The 16,585-nt window shown below is 44.1% G+C and overlaps 1 protein-coding gene across 3 annotated transcripts in view; it reads left to right on the top strand.

Moving 5' to 3' along the window:
* The window catches only part of AFAP1 (actin filament associated protein 1), a 94,053-nt gene that overhangs the window by 38,296 nt on the left and 39,172 nt on the right, over positions 1-16,585 (top strand). For all 3 annotated transcript variants that reach the window (XM_075260445.1, XM_075260453.1, XM_075260438.1), the window contains exons 2-3: positions 8,790-8,918; positions 14,793-14,890. In XM_075260445.1, the coding sequence (XP_075116546.1) occupies positions 8,790-8,918; positions 14,793-14,890 (227 nt within the window). The remainder of the gene's footprint in view (positions 1-8,789; positions 8,919-14,792; positions 14,891-16,585) is intronic.

Genomic DNA, 16,585 nt, shown 5'->3' with positions numbered 1-16,585 from the left:
GCTCCCATTGATTTCAATGGGAGGCGGCAGGTTTTTGACGCGGATTCCGCATCAAAATCCTGACCATTTTGCCCCGTGTAAACTAGCCCTTACACTTTGAAGAACTGATGAAAGGCAAAGGTCAGGCCAAATAATGACGAGATTTACATTTTTCTTCTTTATTCACTTCATTTTGATAATTGACAAAAATAAACTATTAACCCTTCTATTTCTGAAAACCTTCTTAGCTAGGTTCACACTGGAGTCGCCTGTCTATTGTTCTGGTCGGACGGAGGACTAGAACAATGGAGAGGCGGACAGCTAAAGTAGTGGTAACACAATGGATGTTCATTGTTTTAAAACTGAGACCAACTGAGCAAAAAGTTTTCCGCGCAGGAATTGTTTCCTTTGCCGTTTTTCAGGCGTACAGTGCAATGGAGTCTCCAAATGAAACCCTAGCGCAGATGGGAACGTAGACTTATTTTGCAGCATTTTCCTGACCCCTTTTACCTAGTATCTGTGGCCTGTCAGAAGACCGCTTCCCCTATAAATGTATACCCCCTATCATGTACTGCACAACTTTTTGGGTGTCTCTTAGCTGGGAAGTGTTTGTTTATGGGCCTATTTCCATTCTCGTCTGAGTCAATGCCCCTAATTTTGTGTCATTTTGGTTGGACTTGTGCCTGTACATCCGGATACCCCGTCCTCCCCCAGAATATTACAGTCTCCTGTACCGATAGCTTTTTAACGTAATTAGTTTCAGCTAAAGAAAACAGGAAAAGTTTTGCATGTTCTCAGCCGCTAAGAATTTTTCACACTCTGTGCACATTTCATCCTATTCATTCATCGGCCATTTCCATGTCTAAACATGACAGAAATAGCACCTCCACCGGCCCTGTTCCTTGTCACAGACTCTTACAACCGAGGCATTGTGTACCAGAAAGTCAAACAATTGAACAGCAAAAAAAAGGCCATTCCTGGAGCAGGGCGTATACTTGTACATAATGCCCAGTGTGTGCCTTAATTGACCAAAATTAACATTGACTAGTCGTCCCTTGGGGCCGGGCCTATAGCTGGCTGCCATCTGCTACCAGAGATTTGAGGCCTATTACAGAGGATGCTCTGTCTGCCTCGGGCATGTGCGACTCGCTCCGCACACATCCAAACCCTGTGTAGTTTCCAGGGGAATATTGCTTTCTTGTCACAGGACATTTGACTTCAGTCAGTGCGTGAGACATAAGGCCGGGTTGTCTGGAGGATGAAGACTAGAAACTGAGGAAGCCAATGATTCTCCCCTGATAAGGAGCAATTGTCGAACTTATGGAGATTCCGCAAGAGTGGAATTAAGTGAAAGTGGGATTTGTATCACCCGGATCTTGCATTTACCATTTTTCTAGGGAGGGGGTTAACGTTACACCATTGATCTCGTCTTTCACGGGTAAGTTATTATTGAGAAAAGAGTCTTTTACTGAAGAATAGACTGTCTATAGAATAGCACGGTTCCTGTAAACTATACAGATGTAGCAGAGCTGAACACGTGGTTGAGGCTGTGTGGTTGGTGCATGTTTTCAGTTGTTTATGTGCAGTCCTATGTAAAAGCAATATGTACTACATCTGTGTGCACTCAGTTTGAGGGGAAAAAAAACGAAAAAATAATCTTATTAGCTCATTTTCTTGTGTAAGTTTTACACTTCTTTTCTCGTGGAGGTCTGGAAAAAATTAAAGTTATATGATATTTGGATTCATTTTAATATCTGTTAAGAAAATTCAACCCAGATTATTGCAGCCTGGGAAAGGGGCGAAGAGCTGTATGAGTGCGGTGGTAGATTTGTAAGGTTATAGAAGCGGGTCATGGAATATACTCTGTTTTAAGGTCTCAGAGAAACCCGTGAAAGGGGTATTCTGGGCCCACAGGATCGGTTGAGGTCAGAAAGCTGGGCACTCTTAGTAAGTTCATATGGGGTTTTTGGTCCGGAACCTGAGGCGGAGGCCGCCTCAGGTTCCAGACCAAAGCATGGGTAGCTGCGACTGAATGCCGTTGCACTGCACTGGCATCCAGTCGCGCACTCCGCTCCGGATTAGTCCCAATGAATAGGCCTAGTCGGGAGAAGGGAGTGTCATCAGGCCGAATCGTGAGGCGAGTCGGCCTGAAGAATGAGCACCTCGCTTCTTTTTCTGGAAGCCGGAAAAAAGAACTGACCGCCTCCCACTGATTTATATGGGAGCTTTCTTTTTGGTCAGGATTTTGAGGCGGATACGGCCTCAAAATCCTGACCAAAATACCTTGTGTGAACTTACCCATACTGATCATGATAGCTGGGTTCCCCTTTCCCCATCTGAATTGAGTGCCAAGTTCATCATGTGTGCCCCACTCTTAATCTATGGGACCCGAGAACAGTGCTTGGCTAAAGGAACGGAGTAGCCGCACATGGGCAATATACAACCCTTAGGGTGATCCTTAGAAACCCCACACATCCATGGTGGGCCAATGGCCACACAATGTTGCCGCTAAGACATGAATTACCTACTGGAACATTTTGGTTCCCAATTGGAGGACAAGTGATAAGCCAACATTTAAGGCAAGGTGCATTCATTAATATTAGTCTTTCTTTTATGTATGGACTCCATAGAAGATTGACTAGATGAACACGAGGACTCCATTATTTGGTAGGAGGGATGGTGTATTATTTGATTTATGTTGTAGTTTGTTGTTGTGGTTCATTAGTCATGTCTTTCTGATGGCCGCTGTATCTGCAGAGCGGAGATAAGAGAGCCATTTAGATGGGTTTCCTTAGATAAGAATTAAAGAGCTTGGGATAGCATATTGAGATAAGTCCAGTGGAGCGCACCAGACGCCATCTGCATGGAGATTGTATGTTACCCTTTTGTTCCTTGAAGTTGACTTGAGTGTAAGCATCTGTGATGAACATAAAATGTAAGGCTGATCATAAACTTCTGATTTCCGCCTATAAATTTATGTAATCATAAGATGTCCATATACAGCCTTAGGCTACATTTACACGACCACGTGTCCCCTGCACTAGTCCATGTAACATCTGTGTTCTCCATGGACCCATACACTTTAGTGAATGAGCCCAGACTGCATAATGGACAAGAATAGGACCTGGCATGAGTTTTACATGTGGGCTCACGGCCCGCCACACAGATCCACGAAAAACTTGGTCATGTGCACGTGGACCTAGCATAGAAAAAAGGACATACACTTACCAGAAACAGGGTCATGTGTATGAAGCCTTATTTCATTAATTCAATTTTAACTGTAATGAATATTTGGTGGGGAAAATGTAATTACTCGGATTCATTTTTTTGCCCATCAAGAGGGCACTGTCTTTGTCTGGAACGTGCCTGTAGCCAGATTGTCTTATGAAGTCGACCCATCTGTTTGTCCTGTTGGGAAGGGAGACCTTGTTTTGGCACTCAACTCAACTGTGCCAAAACAATGAGTCAAAATGTCTGGCCAGAAATGTCTTGTCCATATAGAACACCTGACGGCTCAGGGTTATAAAAGTAGGCCAAAAATAGGGAAAAGGAGAGGGGAAAACACAGCCCACTTACTTGACCTTTGAATTGCTTGAGAGATCTATCCACGGTGATGCCGTTTCAGTATTGGAGATTGGAGGAAGCCCGGATACGACCCATCGGCTTGGGACACAAATGCAAAAAATCGGTGAAGAAAATCCAGCTCCACTCCAAGGTCTTTTTAAATAAAACTTAACATTTATTGTTGCACTGTATAAAATCCAATTGAAATTGAAGAAACATGAGCACCATTACGGTGTTTCCATATCCATTGTTACAAAAGACGCAACTGACACGTTTCGAGGATTGTTCCTCTTAGTCGTAGCCTTATAAAAGTAGGACCTATGCCAGCGGCTAACCACCAAGCCGACCTCTATTTAGAAAGGGGTTGTTTTTATGAGACAACTTCTTCAGGTAACTGGTTACTTACTTTGCTCTCTCAAGGAAATAAAAGATCAAAGAGATTTAAGGCTGTGTGGAAACTGAGTGGAAACCACACGGATCCCATTATAGTCTATGGAGTCCGTGGGTTTCCTAAGGTAACCACTTTTTTATGCGGATTAGATTTCCGTTTGCCCAAGCACAGATGTGAACCTAAGCCCAACAGTGCCCACACAAATCCCAGTAGAGTTCATTGGGTTCCATGTTCTGTCTACTTTCTCAACTAGAAAATTAGCCTACATGCATTGCTTTTCTTCAGGTCAACTGTTATAGAATCTACAGTGGAAGCCATTTGTTGTAACCCCATCACTAGTCAGTGGGGTTCATTGGATATCATTGGCATCAGCCTCTGATTCAGATATGAATACTGCCTTAGGCTACATTCACTCAAAAGTACTGAGTGCACACCCGGGGGTCATACTCATAGACATGACTCTATTGAGAGATCCGTGAACTTGGCCCAAAATGATACGTGTTCCATTTTTTTTTCTTGGACCATTCACAAAGACCTTTAGTACGATGGTCGTATTAATAGATCCATTAAAAGTCTATGGGGCCATGTGCTAGCCATTAAAAAAAGGGCTATCACATGGCTGAGGAACCCTGTCATACGAATAAGCCCTCAGCCTAACATACTCAATGCTTATTTTCAGAGGACCAGTGGCATGAGATCTTGCCAAAATTAAGTTTTAATACGGTCTTAAATGAGTTGACATGCTTGTGTAGTTTTGTCTTCTTTTTTTGGGTTCACTCATGGTTTGGCTAAAAGCAACTAAGACATTAGCGTTCATAATTAGGTTTGAGCCGATCTTGAGATTTCAGGATCGTTTTTAAAATCTGACTTTCGATCATTTTCCAGCCGATCGCGAATCCGATCTTTTTCGATCCTGATTGCTCAACCCTAATGTTAGCTTTTCCCACAATGATTGGCCAGTAGTCAAGCATTGTGGGAAATAACCTCCGACCTCGATCCCGCCGGAAAAGATCGGGATCGGAATTCCGATCGCAATTGTGAAATTTATTCGATCGCCAATCGAAATCCGATCTTTTATGATCCCGCATCCCTATTCATATTATAAAAACTCCCTCACTATATAGCTAGTATGGCATCTTGAAAACCTGGGTGACGTCTGTCTTGTGGGAGGCCAGAAGCCATATCGGTTTTCACCCATGTTCCAAAAATTGATATATCTAAGGCGGTGGAAGAAGATAACTTGAGGACTCGTATGTACTTTTTTTTTATAGGGTCCCATATTCTCTTTAGCTGAGGCCATGGAATAAGTAACAGCTGGTGCTCCTTTTGTCCTCCTTCAGCTGCTGTACTAACTCCTTGTGACATAAATCTCTGTATTTTTTTTTGGAAGTGTCTGTGTATTTTAGAGGAACATGTAAAGCCTCCGCAGTCCTTGTCCGGGTGGGTTTTTATCAGGGCTGACACGCTGCATTACATGGAGTAGGTCAGCTTAGATGATGTGTTACTGTACAGTGAAGGGATTTGGCTAGAGAGGATATAGAGGAAATCGGTCATACCACATAATTAATCTCTACCGAGAAGCAGAGGGCCCAGAATGCTCAGATCTCGATTAACATGACATCAAAGCAGTAAAGTGAGATGATGGCTGTGATTTATGACTCGCTGCAAAATAAAGAGATCACTTTAACACTGTGTAGAAAGTAGCCTTGCCACCAAAAAGCAGGAGAATTATAGAGAACTCTCCTCTCATGGAGGAGAACAGGCCTTCCCACCCTTAAAGCCGAAGAGACTTCTAAAACAATACCTCACAATTGGTAACGTTGTTCCAGACCACGCCAACGACTGGGCCCAGTAGTGGTGACATTGTCTACAATATCGTCCGTGTTGCCACCACTTTTACACTGGGGACAGAAATTTTTGAAATGCCCTATTTTTTGGTTGGTGAATTCACTGAGCCATGCCCGTATCCTTGTTTTCACGTCCCTGTTACATCACTGTGTCCTAAATGGTGCCTCTTCCTAAATATTATATTTATTATAAGATTTGATGGGGACATAAAGTTTAGTTGATTTTGGATTTGCAGAATTTTATATGTATGGGTGGGATAAAAAATTTGGTTGATTTCAAAAGGATTGGGAACGTTTTGTGTATGAAACACTTTTGACTGTTCCCCGGCAACAAATGTCTTGGGAAAAGAGGGATTGGACATGTCGAATCTCAAACTACCTGATCTTTTGTTCTTATTGAAGATAAGCCGCAGCCAGGCAGCTCTCTTCCCATTGAAATATACATGTACACTTGACCAAAACAATCATTCTGGGGGTCAAAGGCATGTTCCCCATGTTTATAGCCATGTGCGCAAGAATCAGTTGTACCCAATGGTATAAATAAACCTTTGGAGGATACTTCCACCAATATTTATTTCTCTGTAGCACCACTGCAGGACAAATTGGGTATTACACAATTTCCATTGAAATCTGTAATGCAAGGACGTGTCGGGTCCTCCAGAGTGAGACACTCTTTAGTAAATCAAAATTTCCATAGAAAATACAGTATATCATCTCAAAATTTGTTTTCTACACCAGACAACCCCTTTTAATGGAGGTACAGTATGTTTGGTGATGGTATGGGTGGGGCTCCTGGAGATCGCTCCCAATCTCTAGAACAAAGATTATATAATCTTTAGTTTACTTTGAAGGACTGGAGCAATGAAATATTATGCTTATTGGCCCTTCGATCTGTCTCTGGGTTTGTTGGGGGTTAAATCTGCGCAGGGTCCATGTCCGGCCTGATATCATGGAGAGAAATGTTTGGTCTTCACGCTGTGTATTTATTTTACCGTGTGTAGTTACTAATCCATTAATACTCTCGCTGATCCTCCTTATGTAAAACATATGGACGGTGTAATTTGCCTTCATGATTCTCTGACACCTGGATAACATTATTACATCTGTCTCGTGTGGAAAATTGGATGCAGTCGTCTAATAACGAAACTAAGGAGCGCCAATCTATTAGCACTGTATGTTCAGAGCCGGAGATGTGGAGTACATAATAAATGGGATGTCTCGTCCCGTAATATTTTGCTTTCCTAGTAACAGGGTGAGCATTTCCATTTTTGCTAAAATGCCAGGGACTTCTGGTCGTGATGGTCCACACGCTCAACACCAACCATGATCAGCTGATGGCTGGAGGGCCTACAGTAGAAGTCCATGATGGACCTATGGGGCAGCCAAAGACCAATGCCAAGTATACCAAACTAGACTTATCTAACTTTCGTCTAGTCATACGTGAGGCAGTTGACCATATTTTGGTGGTGTCGGGGTAGTGGTGGGTGGGGATGTCAACCATATTTCTGTTTGAGTCCAAGCAGTAGGAGAAGCTAGCTACTTCCTCCATCACTACTTTTACTAGAAGACTATGCTTCCACAAATTTTTTTTTGCTATTAACTTGGTAAAAAATGCAAAACTTTGCCAGGACATGAAAGCTTGACCCGTTCTCATGGTCAATGATAAATCCTGGGAGAGGGGCCGAGCCTTTACTAGGGCTGGGGACCGCATATTTTGGTCCTGATTTCGATGCGGGAAGGTTCCCGACAGTTGCGGCTTACCACTCTGGAGTAGGCCCAAATGAATGGGCCTAGTACGGAGGGTGCTGCCGCGAGGCGGACGCCGCGGCTGAATCTGCCTGAAGAAAGGGCTGCTCACTTCTTTTTTTTGCTAGTGGGATCATACCGCTAATGGAAATAAGAACGCTAGCGGTCTACATAGACCTCTATTGTGAGGGGGCGGATTTTGAGGAGGTTCAGTGCCAAAATCCGCCCCCTCTTGCCCCGTGTGAACGAGCCCACACTCTTCCTTCTAGGGGGTCATTGATTTTTAGATCTTGTTTAGGACGGCAACTTTCTACTTCTCGCCTGTCTGTGGTAATATCCGTCTCTGTAGATCACCATGTCCTTGGGTCAGTGTACACGTCATAGATCTTATTGACCATCGTATACAGAATAGATATGCTGGGAAAATTAACTAGTTTTTACAAATACCTCCATTGTCTTTACAAGGAAACATAACTACATATTCTGCTGTTATTGTGATCCCGTAGCGTTTGACTTCCCTCTCTATTTGTCACCTCTTTCCTTGGGGCATTTACCAAGGGACCTACATGTAGAAGTGGCACTTCTTTGGCCCACAGTCCTGATTTGCACCAAAGATGCGCCACATTGTCTCTTTTCCGTCCCACTTGCCACTTTTTAAGACAGAGTGAGTGGGGATCAAGGCAGACCGGGGACTCCTCAACCCTTCAGATTTACGATAACCCTCTCTCCAAAAAACAGGCATGAGTTACACATGAAATCTACGCCAGGCCCCAACCGATGCAGATTATAATTCCAGTACAAAGGACCACCCAAGATGTATCAGAAATAAGAAGTAGGACATTGCTTTTAAAAGGGGTGGTCCAAGACTGTAATAGATGGCCCATCCTTAAAGGAGTTCTCTTGCTATACAAACTCGTCTTGGTCATACAAGAATGTTTGCTCAATAGCCAGGGGGAAGTAGGCCTCTGTCAGGAGAACATAAGGATTGTGCATGTTGGAATCCAACAGGACCCTTTTTCCTGGATATCTGCCATCTGAGGAGAGATGGGACAACTTTAGATGATCCCACCCAATGGTTCAGCCAATATTTATCTAATGTGTATGGCCAACATTAGATAAATGGTTGTTTATTGAGGCACAGCACCTTATATACAGATGTGGCTGTTCCTGGTACTGCACCCCAGCACTGTTTACCTCTAATGACAAGTATCTAATGACAGTATTGATGAAATAGCTTCTGACTGTCTTCATTTGTCTTCTAGACATGGAGGAGCTGATCGTGGAGCTGCGCTTGTTTCTGCAACTACTGGACCATGAATATCTTACGACGACGGTTAAGGAGAAAAAGACTGTCATAAGCAACATTTTGCAAAGGATACAGTCATCCAAAGGTCAGTAAGACGACTGCTGTCCAAGTCAAGCTGTCTCTGTGGTTAACCCAGCACGTCTTAATGCCTCGAGCCTTGCAGAGGATGGGAATGTCACAATGATTCACTTATGTTATGACATCTCCGTACAGTCTGTATTATCAGCCTGACACATGATCCATTCATCTATTACACAATGTCACTATTACGCATTGAAATGCTGAAATATGGAAGGAGAAAATTAATACAAATCAGATTTTTGGAGAAAATTGGGGACGGTTAGTGCAAAATAAAGTATCTTAAAGGGGCTCTATCAGCAAAATTTTGCTGTATGAGCCCCACATATGTGTGAATAGCCTTTAAAAAGGATACTCGGGCACTGCTAATCTTATTTTAAAGCCCCGTCCCGTTTTAAAATAAAATTCTAAAAACATATAGGTAAATCATACCTGAATGTGCACGGTGGGCGGCCGTGCACGATCCGACGTCATCTTCTTGCACACCTACCTCTTCTTTCTTCTTGCAGCGACGCCTGCTGGTCCTGGCTCTTCCACGCCTTCAGCGTCCTCCTCTTCCGGCATGATGCGTAGTAGTAATTCCCTCCGGAGCGCTACTGCCCAGGCTTCGGTGCTCAGGATGCTCAGTTCCCCTTACAACTTCACGAGCGTACTGCGCATGCGCAGTACGCTTGCAAACTGCCATTGCTAAAAATGGCGCCGAAACCTGTGCAGTAGCGCTCCGGAGGGGAGCACTGCTACGCAGGCGCGGGATTTGAAGCCGTCACGCTGGCAGAAGAGAACGCTGAAGGCGTGGAAGAGCTAGAAACAGAGGGCGTTGCTGGAAGAATAAAGAAGAGTAGGCGTGCCAGAAGATGACGTCGGATCGTGCACGACCGCCCACCGTGCACGTTCAGGTTTGATTTACATATATGTTTTTATATTTTTATTTTAAAACGGGACGGGGGTTTAAAATAAGATTAGCGGTGCCTGAATAGCCTTTATAAAGGCTATTCACGCATATATGGGCTCATACAGCAAAATTTTACTGATAGAGCATCTTGGACTGACTCCCCACCAAACCTACATGTTTCTTTTAGTGGGTAGAGAGGAATAAGTCGCTCATCTCCGGAGGGAACAAAAGATCAGGCGTGTTGGAAACCAACATGTCTGATCTTTCTTTTCCCTAATACTTGCCAATGGGGATAGATGAATGACCCAACACACCTTAAACATTTGTCACAACCAGCCAATGATCTATGGACCTCTTTTATAAAAACAAGGGTATTCCCTTCAGGTAAACCCGAATGCAGGACCATTATGACAAGTCCCGCATCTCATCCTACACAGGTTTTGTCAGGAAAATGCTGGTCTTAATAATTTTCTCCTTAGTTCTTGTGCAATAGAAGAACGAAGAATATTTGGAGAATTTGTTCCAACTTTAGGTTATTTTAGGTTCTGGTTTACAACAGTAACAAAGTGCATTAAATAATGTACATATAGCTGCCGGCTGCTTTATACATATTGCATTTGCTCTCTAGTAATTGCTATGATGTTACGTCCAGGTTGGTGGGTCTAGAATCAGCGCTAATACATATATAATGATACATAAGAGCCGTATTGTGTAAATGTTTCCATCCTTTTTGTATTTTTTTCTATTCTCCAGGTTTTTGTTTTTTATAGCTATAGCTACCGAATTGTGAACACTTACACACCCAAGGTTCCCGAGAAAGAACATTAGGTCTCCAGTCCTACTGGTGTACAGCCAGCAAGGGTTAGGGGACACAAGCATGAATAGGAAAGGGCATTCTCAAGTTTTTATGTATAAAAATATTTTTGACATATTATTTATTTATTTTTTTAAATTTCCATGTCACTATCGATAGTCAAAACAAAATACTATATCCTGCAAATTTCATTCAGGCAACAAAGCCTAATAATATACAGACACTTTCCAAATCCGTAGTGTTTTTTTTTTTTTTTTGCAGCAGTCAGTGGTTTATAAGAAACATGAAAAGGATATATATATATGTGTAATAATTATATATACTCCTGGCCCCCACTGAGAAAGACCTCCAAGAAAGCCTGTCAGTGCTGGAAAAATTCAGCACCACATGGGCCTTACCCATCAACCAAAAGAAGACCAAAGTCATGGTATTTCAGAAGAATAAAGCCTCCACCACCCCACAATTCACACTGAACGACTCCACACTGGAGAAAACCAACAGCTACACCTACCTGGGGCTGGAGCTCAGCAAATCAGGAAGCTTCAAAGCAGAAATAGAAACCCTGAAAGCAAAAGCCTGCAGAACCTTCTACGCCATCAGAAGACAACTGTACCACCTCAAACCACTGGTGAGGGTCTGGCTGAAGATATTTGTTGCAGTCATCTCCCCGATCCTTCTCTATGGCAGCGAGGTTTGGGGCCCAGCCACCTACCCAGACCAGTCAAAGTGGGATTCCAGCCCAACAGAGAACTTCCACCTGGAGTTCTGCAAATACCTGCTCCATGTCCATCGCAACACCACCAACATGGCCTGCAGGGCAGAGCTAGGCAGACTCCCCCTATGGCTCGCCATACAGAAAAGGGCGCTAGCTTTCCAGGCACACATCCAGGGGAGCAACTCTGACTCCTACACCACCAAGCATGGCTAAGCCACCTGAGCAAACCAGACACTCACCAACCAAACAACAGCCAACCACCAAACCAAAAACACCAACAGATGATAACCAAGGCCGAAATAAAGGCGACCACAGAGGCAAACAGAGCGGTACATTGAAGAATGGAGAAACGAAATAAATAACTCCAAGAAACTCACCGTGTACCAATCCCTACAAAGGGACTACACCATGGCCACCTACCTGGAGAGAATACGCCAACCCAAACACAGACAGACCCTGAGCCGATACAGACTGAGCGCCCACAACCTAGAGATAGAGACGGGGCGACACAGGCAGACGTACAAGCCACGGGAGAACAGACTGTGCCAGCACTGTGACCAGGGGGCCCTAGAAGACGAGACCCACTTCCTGCTACACTGCACCAAATACTCAGCTGTGAGGGCCGTCTACTACCAAAGACTCTCTGCCCACATCCCAGACTTCATATCTGCAGACGAGAAGAGGAAACTCTACATCCTACTGGGAGAAGAAGAGGCCACTGTGGAGATCGCTGCCCAATAAGTGTCCAGCTGCCACCAAACAAGAGGAAGATGAGACTCCACGGACTGTTATACCCCAAACCACCCACCCCACCCCACCTCCCCATATAGCGGCCACCAACGAAGAGGAAGATGGAACTCCATGGACTGTTATAACCCAAACCACCCCCCCACCCCCCTATACCCACCACTCACCCACCCGAATCCAACTCCCCCCCCACCGCCCACTTTACTAGCTTTGGCAATGCCAAATACCTATTCGGACGTGCCAATAAAGCTTTTTTGATATACACTCACCGGCCACTTTATTAGGTACACCATGCTAGTAACGGGTTGGACCCCCTTTTGCCTTCAGAACTACCTCAATTCTTCGTGGCATAGATTCAACAAGGTGCTGGAAGCATTCCTCAGAGATTTTGGTCCATATTGACATGATGGCATCACACAGTTGCCGCAGATTTGTCGGCTGCACATCCATGATGCGAATCTCCCGTTCCACCACATCCCAAAGATGCTCTATTGGATTGAGATCTGGTGACTGTGGAGGCCATTGGAGTACAGTGAACTCATTGTCATGTTCAAGAAACCAGTCTGAGATGATTCCAGCTTTATGACATGGCGCATTATCCTGCTGAAAGTAGCCATCAGATGTTGGGTACATTGTGGTCATAAAGGGTTGGACATGGTCAGCAACAATACTCAGGTAGGCTTTGGCGTTGCAACGATGCTCAATTGGTACCAAGGGGCCCAAAGAGTGCCAAGAAAATATTCCCCACACCATGACACCACCACCACCAGCCTGAACCGTTGATACAAGGCAGGATGGATCCATGCTTTCATGTTGTTGACGCCAAATTCTGACCCTACCATCCGAATGTCGCAGCAGAATTCGAGACTCATCAGACCAGGCAACGTTTTTCCAATCTTCAATTGTCCAATTTCGATGAGCTTGTGCAAATTGTAGCCTCAGTTTCCTGTTCTTAGCTGAAAGGAGTGGCACCCGGTGTGGTCTTCTGCTGCTGTAGCCCATCTGCCTCGAAGTTCGACGTACTGTGCGTTCAGAGATGCTCTTCTGGCTACCTTGGTTGTAACGGGTGGCTATTTGAGTCACTGTTGCCTTTCTATCAGCTCGAACCAGTCTGGCCATTCTCCTCTGACCTCTGGCATCAACAACGCATTTCCGCCCACAGAACTGCCGCTCACTGGATGTTTTTTTCTTTTTCGGACCATTCTCTGTAAACCCTAGAGATGGTTGTGCGTGAAAATCCCAGTAGATCAGCAGTTTCTGAAATACTCAGACCAGCCCTTCTGGCACCAACAACCATGCCACGTTCAAAGGCACTCAAATCACCTTTCTTCCCCATACTGATGCTCGGTTTGAACTGCAGGAGATTGTCGTGACCATGTCTACATGCCTAAATGCACTGAGTTGCCACCATGTGATTTGCTGATTAGAAATTAAGTGTTAACAAGCAGTTGGACAGGTGTACCTAATAAAGTGGCCGGTGAGTGTATATAATATATATATATATATATATATATATATATATATATATATATATATAATCGTTCATCCGTCCTCATCAATACCGATCACAATGTGGACAAAGAATAGGGCCTCGTGTATCGTTACACAGTGATTGTTTCCGCCATAGGGATAGAGGCAATGTGTCCCTTTCAGACAGAATTTTTTTTTTTTTAATTTCTTTTTTTTATGCAGAGGAGCAGGATGGTCCTAGTCGAAAATGGAACGTGTATGTTAGGCTACATGCACACGGCCGATTTTATAGTGGAGTGCACTCAGATGACATCTGAATGACTTCCATCCTCCATTGACTTAAATGGGAGGTACTTTTTGGCTCCAATGTCACCGAGCAGGATAATTCTATAACAGTTTTATACTGAACCTTTTAGAGACCGAGTGCCCAAACCGCAACCCGAAACCCACTAATTTATCACAAAGTGCCAACACAGCAGTTTAACCTTAATAATGTGCGGATCTACAATTGCACACAATTACAGACCTGCAAAATATGGTCATACAAATGTGAATTTATAGAGCTTTCTGCTCCACTGTGACCCTCACACAGTCCAATCTGCTTCACAGTGACCCCCACCCAGTACAGTCTGCTCCACAGTGGCCTCCACACAGTATAATGTGCTGCAAAGTGGCCCCCACACAGTACAATCTTCTCCACAGTGGCCCCCACACAGTACAATCTTCTCCACAGTGGCCCCCACACAGTACAAACTGCTGCACACTGGTCCCTATATAGTACAATTTGCTCCACAGTGGCCCCCACACAGTATAATCTGCTGCACAGTGGCCCCCACACAGTATAATCTGCTGTACACTGGTCCCCACACAGTACAATTTGCTCCACGGTGGCCCCCACACAGTATAATCTGTTCCACGGATGGGTGCCCAAAGAGAGGTCTCTGAGTGCCACCTCTGGCACCCGTGCCATAGGTTCGCCATCACGGTTCTATAATCATCAGAACTAAACAGAGCATTAGCCAGCCCCCCATTGGAAAAACCTCTGCCTGCATACTCGACACTGCATGAGATCAAGATAGGAACTGGTCTATAATCATCGGAACGGAACTGAACGTCGGACGCCCCCCTCGGACAGCACACTGTCCTAATACTGGAGAGACCCATAAACTATCCTGTAGCTTGTAGTCTTGCAGATGACAGTAACATATTGTTTTAATGCCAGCCTTCATATTGTTCTCTACAGAATTCGAGCTGAAGAACCATGTGCACAAAGTGGAGACGTCGAGCAATGTACCTGCCCCTCCTCAAATGCCTCTCCCAGAAATCCCCCAACAGTGGCTGGTAAGATATCTGTACTTCTAGCATCTTAGGACTCACTACTGTGCATTAAGCAAATAACCACGGTACATTAGAGAGTAACCCAAGTCGTACAATCCCCACAGGATATATCAAGTGTAGACGGTAACCGGGCAGATGTAATCGCGTCAGCACTATCTCAATGCACATCTCTGTCCTGTTCCTTTTTCTTGGAAAGCAAAAGTAGCCGGACTGCGTTCCAATACTCACTAATGCCGAGCCATTCAGAGGTGTCTGATGTTTGCAGAAGGGAGCGAGACGGCGCAACGTTTCACGAGCTGATTTAATCTTTAGTAGGCATATAGGCTTGGAAAAACATTGCTTTTGTTTCCAGCTGTTGTTTGAGATGGTCAGCATATTCGTATTTTGACATGGAGGGCAAGACCTAGGTTCCTCAGCACCCGACTTCTTAATATCGGCGCGTCCTATCAAATGTCAACTAGCTATGGCGGTTAACCAGTTCACGACTGGGGCATTTTTCCTGAAACAGACAGGCAGTTTTGAGGGCTAGAACTATAATTTGTTGTTTATTTTTTCCTTAATTTGAATACCGGTAGCCTAATTTTTACATCTTTTTCCATTGAAAAATAGTGCTAAAGAAAAAGAATTAAATACTTTCCCCCCTTTGTTATGGTAATTTTTGCATGTGGTAGTGGTGTGTGTTTTATTTATTTTAATTTTTTTTTTTTAAATTGGTTCTGTCTATTTTTTACACGTTGCTTCCCATATGATCTTAATAGATCTTTCAATATTTTAATATTAATATATTAAATATTACGTCTTTTTTTTTGGTCCCGCTTTTACCTGATACATTATTCTAATTCAATATTTTAATATTCCTTTTTTTTGTTCTGATTTTATCTGATACATTATTTTAATTCAATATTTTAATATTAATATTTTAAATATTACTACTTTTTTTTTGTCCTGATTTTAGTCCCAGTTATAGGCAGAATGCAGTCTCCTACGATATATTGTAGAGTTGATCTGGGTCCTCTAGGACCCAGCAACTCCTAATGGCGGCTATTTGAGCACTGTGTACACCAGCAATTGGGAAGGCAGGGACAGTAAGGGTAAGTTCACGCAGAGATTTTTGGTCCGGAACCTGAGGTGGAGGTCTCCTCAGGGTCCGGTCCAAAAGCTGGGTAGCCGTGACTGAAAGCCGGCGCACTGCATCGGCATCCAGCCGCGCACTTTGCAATGAATGGGCCTAGTCCGGAGGAGGGAGTGTCTTCAGGCCAAATCACGAGGCAACTCGGCCTGAAGAATGAGCACCTCGCTTCTCTTTTCCAGGAGCCGGAAGAAACGTCTCCCGGAAAAAACTCCTAAGCGACTCCCATTGATTTCAATGGGAGCCATAATTTTGGTCAGGATTTTGAGGCGGATATGGCCTCAAAATCCTGACCAAAAATATCCGTGTGAACTTACCCTAATAAACCATCCCTGCCTTCCCTATAGGAGGTCCAGCTTCAATCCGAAGGTCACGTCATTAAACGTCAATTGTGTTCTTTCCTTGGTCTTTCGCCAGTGGTCACATGAGGGGATTCATAATATTACATAATAGGGATTCAGATCAGAACAATAGCCTCTGCTCTCTTCTTTGACTCCTAGAGGATGGGTTCCATAGAGGAACATAAGGACGGTTCATTTTTGGATTATCAGATTTTCCAAAATATTCCA

The sequence above is a fragment of the Leptodactylus fuscus genome, chromosome 1 (genome assembly GCF_031893055.1).
Source record: "Leptodactylus fuscus isolate aLepFus1 chromosome 1, aLepFus1.hap2, whole genome shotgun sequence".
NCBI classification, from domain to species: domain Eukaryota; kingdom Metazoa; phylum Chordata; class Amphibia; order Anura; family Leptodactylidae; genus Leptodactylus; species Leptodactylus fuscus.
This window is presented reverse-complemented; position numbering and strand designations above follow the sequence as displayed.